Source organism: Apodemus sylvaticus, chromosome 8, assembly GCF_947179515.1.
Source record: "Apodemus sylvaticus chromosome 8, mApoSyl1.1, whole genome shotgun sequence".
Classification (NCBI taxonomy): Eukaryota; Metazoa; Chordata; class Mammalia; order Rodentia; family Muridae; genus Apodemus; species Apodemus sylvaticus.
Window position 1 is genome coordinate 71,488,255 of NC_067479.1, and position 10,446 is coordinate 71,498,700.

The window sequence follows — 10,446 nt, forward strand, 5'->3', positions numbered from 1 at the left end:
CAGCACTGTGGAGCAGAAGCAAGGGATCTCTGAGTTCAAGCCCTGCCTGGTCTACAGAGCAAGTTCCGGGACATCCAGGGCTACATAGGGAAATTGTGTCTAGAAAACCACTTTTTTTTCCTCGTTTTTTTTCTTCAATATATTCTTTATTTACATTTCAAATGATTTTCCCTTTCCTGGATCCCCCCTCCCCGAAAGTTCCATAAACCCTCTTCCCTCCCCCTGTTCAACTATCCACCCCTTCCCACTTCCCTGTCCTGCTATTCCCCTACACTGCTGCACTGAGCCTTTCCAGGACCAGGGGCCACTCCTTCGTTCTTCTTGGGTATCATTTGACATGTGAATTGTGTCTTGGGTATTCCAAGCTTCTAGGCTAATATCTGTTTACCAGTGAGTGCACACCATGAGTGTTCTTTTGAGACTGTGTTATCTCACTTAGGATGATGTTCTCCAGCTCCATCCATTTGTCTAAGAATTTCATGAATTCATTGTTTCTAATGGCTAAATAGTACTCCGTTGTGTATATATACCACATTTTCTGTATTCATTCCTCTGTTGAGGGACATCTGGGTTCTTTCCAGCTTCTGGCTATTATAAATAGGGCTGCTATGAACATAGTGGAGCATGTGTCCTTATTACATGCCAGGGAATCCTCTGAGTATATGCCCAGGAGTGGTATAGTGGGTTCCTCTGGTAGTATCATTCCCAGTTTTCTGAGGAACTGCCAGACTGATTTCCAGAGTGGTAGTACCAGCTTGCAACCCCACCAGCAGTGGAGGAGTGTTCCTCTTTCTCGACATCCTCGACAGCACCTGTTTTCTCCCGAGTTTTTGATCTTAGCCATTCTGACTGGTGTGAGGTGAAATCTCAGGGTTGTTTTGATTTGCATTTTCCTGATGATGAAGGATGTTGAACATTTCTTTAGGTGCTTCTCAGCCATTCGATATTCCTCAGGTGAAAATTCGTTGTTTAGCTCTGTACCCCATTTTTAAGGGGGATATTTGGCTCTCTGGAGTCTACCTTCTTGAGTTCTTTGTATATCTTGGATATAAACCCCCTGTCAGATGTAGTGTTGGTAAAGATTTTTTCCCAATTTATTGGTTGCCATTTTGTCCTTTTGACAATGTCCTTTGCCTTACAGAAACTTTGTAGTTTTATGAGGTCCCATTTGTCAATTCTTGATCTTAGAGCATAAGCTATTGGTGTTCTGTTGAGGAAATTTCCCCTATGCCCATGTCCTCAAGGATCTTCCCCAGTTTCTTTTCTATTAGTTTCAGTGTGTCTGGTTTTATGTGGAAGTTCTTGATCCACTTGGATCCTGATGACTTTAATTCCTTCACCTGTTTTGTTGCGTTTTTCCTTTGATCTTCAAGGGCTTCTTCCTGTTTACTTGTGTTCTCTTGTATTTCTTTAAGGGAGTTATTTATGTCCTTCTTGAAGCCCTCCATGAAGACCTTGATCAGCATCATGACCTGTGATTTTAAATCCAAATCTTGCTTTCCTGGCGTGTTGGGGTATCCAGGACTTGCTGTTGTGTGAGAATTGGGTTTGGATGGTGCCATATTGCCTTGATCTGTGTTAGCAATGTTCCCACATTTTCCTTTTGCCATCTGGTTATCTCTGGTGTTAGTTGGGCCTGCTGTCACTGGCTAAGAAAAAAATCCAACTGTCAATACCATGTTTCAAACTGTGAGTGTTCCAGGTGAAGGTGGTTATGGAGATCTCAAATTAAGGAAAATAACTCACTGCATTTCAACTCAGCTGAATACAGTTTTGTGAACAGTGATGTTGCTTTGATTTGACATTTGACACAAACATTTGAAAATAGATTCCAAGACTTCTAGAAATATTGTCACTATTTTGGTACAATCAAATTCATTTCTCATCAACATAGATATGATACCTGCCAATATTCAAATACATAGTAAGGATTGCATAAAACTGGACTCTTTTGTTTAAACTAAAAATATTTTTGATCATGTCAATTCCTGACCTTCCCAGGGCTTTTATGTGTCCTTCTGAGAGACAAATGATCATACTTCACAATGACACTGTATTCACCGCACCACCTTTTCACAGCTCCTACATTTGTGAGCAACTAGTGCCAAGAACTGAGCGTACCTGGCTGCAGAGATAGCTCACAAGTCTTAACAGGACACACTGTTCTTGCCAAGCACTCAAATTCGGTTCTGAGCAGCCATGTAGAATAGCTCATCACCACTTGTGACTTCAGCTCCTCGGGCCTCCAAGGGCACGGGTACTCATGTGCACACATCCAAACACAGACACGTAATAAAAAGTTTTAGCAATATGTTTTCTAGATTTGACAAGCAAACTACACACAAGAAATCTCAATTATCTGCCTGCTTAAACAAGACCTGAACAACACCACAGGTGACCATCACAGTGGATGGGGAAGTAGCAAAGGGCCGCACTAGATGAAGAGCAACACGCCATTACAAACTGCTGAGAGAGGGAGAATTAGTCTTCCCCAATGGTGAGTGCCACAGTGGTTATCAAACCCAAAGTTTTCAGACCTGAAAGAAATACGCATTCAAGCAACGGTACACTGGCCCTGTAGGTAGGGTTTATATTTTATTCCCTGGTATGTATGTGAGAGAATGATAATGGAAGAATAATAATCCATGAATCTGAAGGGTGTGGAGAGACATGGACGAGGTAAGAGGGATAATGGGGGATGATGTAAGGTTTTAATGTTTCTTTCCATTTAAAGTGTTAAGCACACCATCAGTAAGATTAGAACCAAAATATCTCAGCAGCACTTTAGGAATTCACTGAGGTCAGGAATTCACCTGGTGGCTGTGTCCACCAGGCCATGGAGTGAAACTCTCATTTCTCAAAAGCCACATTGGATTTCCACAAAGGTTCATACTTTTATGATAAAATAATACCAGAACAAATGTTATTACTTTTATGTGTACAATTTACTCATTAGAAATCACAAGCATAGACTCTCCTTCACGGATTTAACATTCTTTCTATGTGGCCACATATGATTAAGATTACTCTGTTCTGTAAGGCTTTTGTTGTCATCTGTATGTGCAGATACCATGTCATTTATACACAGTCCCTTTCAAGGGGAAATATCATTGCTACTTATAGTTTATTTAAGTAATGTGTAGCCCCAAAAGACTTAGTCCTTCATGGTGGCCCAGAAAAACTAAAAGATTACATAAGAGTGGACTAGATGATTCATTTTGATCCAAATATGATACAACTTTAGTTCACAATTAAGACAATAACTCTCTCTGGGTGGTGGTGGCTGCGGGCGGCAGCAGCGGCGGCTGCTGCACACGCCTTTAATTCCAGCACTTGGGAGGTAGAGGCAGGCAGATTTCTGAGTTCAAGGACAGTCTGGTCTACAGAGTGAGTTCCAGGACAGCCAGGGCTACACAGAGAAACCCTGACTCCAAAAAACAAGAAAAAACCCATAAACAAACAAACAAACAAAAAAAACCCAAACAAGACAAGAAATCTCCCTTGGTCCCAAAATATAAAATGAGAAAATTCAAAAGTATCTGAAATCCATGAGACAGTAATGGCAAAGCAAGATCTGGGTAGTCCTGTGGGTTTTCTGGATGTGCACACACACACAACACACACACACACCCGTGCTCCGGGCAGGGCCAGCCTGTCTCACCTCCCAGAGTGATCTCGCATAGCTCTCACCACCTAGTGCCCTAAGCACAGGCTCTCAGCTCACCCCAGTCACGCTCAGCCTTTTCAAAGCTGCATCCCCGTCTCTCTCGCTCCTGGACGTAGCCCATCTAGTAATTATTTAAGATCTAATCACAGCCCTTGTTTGTCTATAGAAATGCTAGGCGGCCTTGTACAAAATACCATTGGAGTCATCAGCAGGAAAACCAGTGCTGAGCTGATCTCAATGACCATTAAATCCAGTCCTCAAGTTCTTGCTCTAGAGATAAAATGACAATAACCAGTAAACAGATAAAGTATGCCTGTCGTTCGTGTCCGTTATTACACTTAACTGTGTTTGACAGTTCACATGACTATTGAATGCAAGGCCAACACTTGCTTTTGAGATTTCTCTGTGACTTCCTAGGAGTTCCAGGAAAGTCAGAGTGAATTCAGATGAATTCATCAGAATATTCAGATTGTACCACAGGATGGTTTGTTGTCCCAGGGATTAATGACATGGTGCACTGCAATACTTCCCAGCAGATACGGCAGAGTATCACCTCTCACTCAGCACTGGGTAACTTTGTGAGTGTATGTGTAATGTTCTGTAACTGTTGTTAGGATAATTTGGTTTTCAGTATTATTTTTTGAAAAACAATGGAAGGAAAAAAACCCAAATAAACCCAAAGAGGTCTTACCAGAATAAAAAAGACTGTGTAAACCATAAAAAAAGGAAAGAAAAAAGAAAAAAAAAGGATGCACTTGTCTCTGTGTGTTCACTGTGGACTTCCTGGGGTGGAGGTTTCCTCACCCACAGCCTCCAACCATCTACATTCTTGACCTTTATCCCAGCTTAGCTCATAGGAGGTCAGTGTGGTGACAGTGTCATTTTTACCCAAACCAGAATATTTCCTTAAGTAATGCGATATCGCTCAGAAGCAGTGGTACATAGGTTTAAAATGCCTGTGAGGCCCCTGGGCCCACACCTCCTTCCTTTCCTTCCAAGGGCTGTGTCTACTCTGCCCTCCTCCATCCTGAGCAGCCTTCCAGGGAGGATGCCAGCAGTCCTGATTCTCCTGACCCTACTTCTGCCACTAGGAGCTGGAGCAGGTGAGTGAGCACCTCTGTGGCAGAGATGAAACTCCAGGCCAGCTCTGCTGACGTTCTGTCTAGAAGTAGTCAGTAATTGTCCTGGCACTGAACCCAGTTTTCTAAACCTCAGGACCCATACCAAACCCAGATTTGGAAGTCTGGCATTGGCTAGATTCTCAACAAGGTCTGAGGAAGGGAGGTATTCTCAGAAATTTAGTAGCTACTAGCTTCTCCCAGCATTTTTTTTATTACCTGGAGACTGGATAATCCTTAGAAAGAGATATGACAGAGAATTCAAAGATCAAATATGTGCATCTTGACTTTAGCCAAGGGACAAGCCAGCCTTAACAACCAGCCTGCAATGGGGTGAGGCCACCAGCTCAATATTCTTAGCATCGTTTGTTAAGTCCACACCAAGCCCTGCAGAAGAAACAGGCCCAGGCTGACAAGATCCTGCCCTGCACGCTCCATCAACTTTGCACTTTAGTTTCAGTTGGCCTCCCCATTTCCTCTGCAGGTCCCCAACTACTCCCATGTGTGGGAAATATTAAAAATTAACCGCCAAGTTCCCAAGCTCCATTCAGCTACTCTCTGCCCGAAGCTCTGCTGCCTCCATGGGTAGCCCCATACAGCGACCAATCGCAGTCTTCCCAGCTCTGGTTCGCTGCCTCAGTGCAGCCTGTACCCTCTCAGCCATAATCCCCCTGTGGTCAGTGGTTCCACCTTCCAGTAACCCAGTAAAACAAAACTCTAGAAGCTTATAATTAAGCTTCTAGATTTATTTCAAGTCAGATTTATATATCAATAAATTCTCAATTCACAATATGCCCACACAATAATTTCAGAGCCAAATGATAATGACACAGTTGCCCAGCTCAATCAGAAAAGTTATCCCAATTATTCTATCCCTATATGATATTCATAACTACCTGTGGCTATTTAAAACCACGTAGGATCAGGATCTTCTTCCTGTCTCACCACCTCCATCTTGGCTTCTCCTCCTCCCTCCTCTGAGTCTCCCTCTGTCCTGTAACTCTTCATCCTGCCTTCCTTTTCCCTGTACAATCACAGGCCTCCTGCTGCACTAATATTTTAATGTAATTGCACAGGGAGAATCCTGCCACACTCCCATCCGGGACAGCACACTGCTTCGATGTGTCCCTGGCTCTGAATCCCACCAGCACTGACCACGCACCAGCCACCCCACCCCCCACCCCCCAGTTAACACAATGCATTCATTCATGCAGCAAAAAGCATTTACTTAGAACCGAAGATGTGTTAGGCAAAATAATATTAGAAAATCCACCTCTATAGGATGTGGGGGTAAAATGTGAGAAAAATGACACGAGCCAATCCTATAGGGATGATGACTCACTAACAATCAAAACCCAGCGTGACTATTCACAGGATCCTTTTCATCATCCATCTACATGATGAAGAGAGCTTATCTCTCCAGGCATTTGTAAAGCAGGAGGTAGAAGTCAAGTGCTATCTACCCCTTCTTAGAACAGGCTTCTGAGGCTTAAGTGTTGGTCAAGATTATTCCGTGTGCAAAGAATCCTGTCTGCAACAGGCTTTAGGGACTGCAGATCTGACCTCCAGTCAGCCCCTCCCTAGATCTCCCCTGCTCACCCTGTCTACTCTGTCCAGACACGCCACGTTCTAGCCCTTTCTTCAGAGGAGATCATCGGCAGCCATGAGGTGAAGCCGCACTCCCGCCCCTACATGGCATTCGTTGTGTCTGTGGATATTGAAGGGAATAAGAGATGCTGCAGAGGCTTCCTTGTTCAAGATGACTTTGTGCTGACAGCTGCTCACTGCAGAAACAGGTGAGGAGAAGCAGCTAGCCCACCTTTTCTCAGACACACACCCCCACCCACACATACACAGGAGCTTCTGTCCTCTATTGTGGATGTTCCCAGGTGAGCTCTCTTGAAGGAAGAACTGCAGAAATGGGAGTCGGATGAGACGTAAATTTTAGGTCAAAGGGCAAGAGGTCAGAGGCAGCAGCACACTTGAGTTGATCAACTGCACTGATCAGCGTAGAGCAGTGGTTGAGGTTGAAAGTTCACATGAAAACACAAGCTATGTGAGCTATGGCATATTGCCTAGATGCAAGAGGGAGTGCCCCCTCCCCGGAGTCCACATCCTTGAGAAGCAGAGAGCAGTAGGTCTGACCCTGAGGCTCTCCTGTGTCCTCTAGTCCCCTCAGCTAGAGCCCCACCCTGCCCATCCCACCTTTCACAGCTCCTGGACAGCATCCTCTCTGACTCCACATCTCTGCTCTCCCCACAGCGCAATGACAGTCACACTGGGGGCACACAACATCAAGGCTAAGGAGGAGACCCAGCAGATCATCCCTGTGGAAAAAGCCTTTCCCCACCCAGACTATAATTCTGTGGACCGCACCAATGACATCATGCTCTTAAAGGTGAGGCCTGCCGCCCTCCCGACCACAAACCTCTGCTCACCCCTCCCTGCTCCCTGGCTGTGCTCTTCTCGGTGCAGGGCTAGAATCTCCTTCTTATCCTTTTCTTATCCAGGTTCTTCTTCCCTCACTTCTGTCCTGGCTTTAAAACAGTCTCAGGCTCCAGGCTCCAGGCTGAGCTGCTCTCTCCACCCTCCTCCCTTTCAGTTGGAGAGTAAGGCCAAGAGAACTAAAGCTGTGAGGCCCCTCATGTTGCCCCGGCCCGATGCCCAGGTGAAGCCAGGGGATGTGTGCAGTGTGGCGGGCTGGGGGAGCACGTCCAACAATGCCACTAAAGGATCTGCCTGCCTACGAGAGGCCCAACTGATCATCAAAAAGGACCAGGAATGCAAAAAAAAACGTTTCCGTTGCTACACTGAGACCACAGAGATTTGTGCTGGAGACATGAAGAAAATAAAGGCTCCTTCCAAGGTGGGGGTCAAGTATTTAACAGACAAAATGAGGAGAGAGGCCAAGGTGTGAGAATGGCCAAACCCTCAAGCCCCAGCCCAGAGAAGGGAAAGCCCCCAAATCCAGCTTTGGGCTCTTGTGTGGGCGTAGTAAGAGAGTAAGCTGGGAAAACCACCTTCATCTCAAAGCAGCCTACATTACCTCAGAGTGTCCATGAGGACTTCAGGGAAAGACTAGGACTGGGTGAGAAGGAAAAGGTGGGCCTCCCTGGAGCTCGGGTGCTGAGGAAAGCTGGAACCTGTCCTGGCCCTGATCTAAAGTTAGCATTGCCAGAAGGAGGTGGGGAGAACAGAGCCAGAGGGAGCCAGGCTCAGTTCCTCCTTTCTCTGCCCACAGGGTGACTCTGGGGGACCCCTCGTGTGTGGCAACAAGGCCTACGGAGTTGTAACCTATGGGTGAAACAGGACAATGTCTTCAGGAGTCTTCACCAAGGTTGTGTACTTCCTGCCGTGGATAAGCAGACACATGAGGCTCCTCTAACAGGTGTCACAGCACCTGTGCCCGGCCAGCCTGTCTGACCTCAGGCAAGAACCACACAGAGTGGGCAGCAAAGGCTGGAAATTCATAATAAATAACCCCCAGAGTGCACATAACTGAAGTCCTTTGCTGTTGAGCCACTTCCTGGTTTACGCACCTCGCTGGTCCAGGCAGACCTCCCTCTGATGGACCAGACTCTCCCGGGTCTCCTTTCCCAGCCCAGCCCAGAGTTCAGTCACTTCTCTCTCCCTGTGAGGCTTTCCAGTGTTTTCCATCTGACCTCCTCCAACTACCAAAAGTTTCTACTCCATCCCTACCTTACCCAGGCCTGATTTACACCAGCCTTTCACTCCTCTACCTATAAGTTCCAAAACTGTGGTGTCTCCTCTACCTCATAGTGCAGCCAGACTTGGGCTACCAGTCACCTGGGCTTAACCCTGCCACCTAAGCCAGGCTAAAGAGCCCTGCTCCAACCCAAGAGTTCCAGGGACGGAGAGGCTCAGTCATGATCTGCAATCTTTCAACAACCCTGGCTCAGCCTCGAACCTCAGTCTTCCCCTGCTGGCCACACTGGGATATGGCAGTTTGTGAACCCTAGGGATCCAAGGGCTGCTAGGCCAAAAGTATCACTCACTTGACATCATCAATCAGCACTTGTAGGTCTCAGGGTTTGTCTCAGGTACACAGTAGACTCCTTCTTCACCTTCATCCTCTTGTTCCTATGGACAGCTCAACGTCACACAAATGGATCTGTATTTGGAAATAACCAAGTAATGTCAGGTATGGGTTCCAACTCAAGGAATGGGCCTTAATCAGGCCACTTGTTGGCCACTCCCACAAGCTTCGTACCGACATTGCCCTAGCATATTTTACCGGCAGGACAGCATTGGATATCAGAGGGTTTGTGCCCAAGATGGTGTATATGTTTCTCGCTTGGTAGCGCTGAGTCCCTTCCTGTAGCAAAGACACTAGGACATGAGAGTGAAGACTCCATGTAGGTACCAGCTCGACTTCTCCATGTTCAGAGTTATGGAAATGCCTTCAGCAATAAGGCCTTGTCCTGAGTTTGTGGAGAGCAACCTAGAGTCTTGGCAGTAGCCTGGGTTGTTTGGGGATTCCCATGGGAACCCTTTGGCCAACAACTCAGTCAGATGGAGCCCAATCCTGATCCTGGAGCTTCACTTAATGACAGGAATGTCCAGTTAGGGATCCGTCTCCCCAGGTCGAGGTCTCCCCATTTTGAAGGTAGGAGCCATGATGCTGTATTGTTCAAAATGTTTCCATTTACTATAAGAGCCGAGTTGCTGTCTTTAAGTCTGTTTCCTGGAGCCTGAGGCGTCCCATGACCTTGACATGTCCTTGAGAACACCCAGATCCTCCACAGCCCTCCCTCATCATGTGGCATGTTCTCAGTTTTTCTGTACGTCTCGATTGCCCGTTGTCTCTTCTGTGAACCTGCTTCATAGCTCCTTATGTCTCTACTCCATAGAAGGGGCCCAAGAGGTGGACTCCGGCTTCTCTCTTTAACGTGACTTAGGAGGCAGTCAGCCCAGCTCTTGAGTACACCCCAATAAAAGTCAGCCTTGCTTTAAATTTGGCTCAAAATTGTGGCAGTGTTCTTATTCTTACCAGGGGGGATTAACACATTATTTGGTAGTTTCATTTGGATCACCTTCATATATATTTTAGGAAGTTTCTAGTATGTTAGGTTTCTGTACTGCCCCTCAAATGGCCCTTAATCTTAGCTGTCTCTCCCTCTATTCTCTCCCTTCCCCCACTCTCCCCTCCCCACTTGATACTCTCATCCCAGCCCCCGGATGGAGAACTGGCGGGTCGTTTCTTAATATTTCCTGCAACATCCATAACTATCTATTCTATTTCCCTTTTCTAGGGCACGTGGACCGGGCCACCAGACGGGCATGACACTGGTGAGGTGAAGCATGTTCAAACCCCAGGAATCTCAGAGATCTGAGGCAGCAGTAGAGCTGCTCCCTCTCTGCCTCCATGCCTGTTCTAGAGCACATAATCATGAACCTCGAATAAGGTGATCACTGGCAGTATAGAGCATCACCAGTGTCTTAGCCTCAGCTGATAAGATGTATTTACCCCCAGAATCCCATCACACTCCTCAAGGTTCATATAGTTCCTGTCCACATGGAATAAGGGGCACATGCTATTTTACCCAGGGTCCTCTGTTTTCATTGAGCTGTAACATTTTGGGGAGGACTCTCTGAAGCATTCGTCATTGGACCTCGGACCTACTCGCCTGGCCAGGCTCC

At 46.4% G+C, this 10,446-nt stretch overlaps 1 protein-coding gene across 2 annotated transcripts; it reads left to right on the forward strand.

Annotated features, from left to right (window-relative positions):
* The first annotated feature begins 4,715 nt into the window (after positions 1-4,715).
* Positions 4,716-8,089, forward strand: LOC127690943 (granzyme E-like). Of its 2 annotated transcripts, none has more exons than XM_052190517.1 (5): positions 4,716-4,770; positions 6,431-6,581; positions 7,048-7,183; positions 7,388-7,651; positions 8,027-8,089. In XM_052190517.1, exons 1-5 carry the CDS (start codon positions 4,716-4,718, stop codon positions 8,087-8,089), a joined length of 669 nt encoding a protein of 222 aa, XP_052046477.1. The 2 variants fall into 2 exon arrangements, with proteins under 2 accessions (XP_052046477.1, XP_052046476.1); XM_052190516.1 differs by having other exon boundaries at positions 6,431-6,580; positions 7,035-7,183.
* The last annotated feature ends 2,357 nt before the right edge of the window (positions 8,090-10,446 follow it).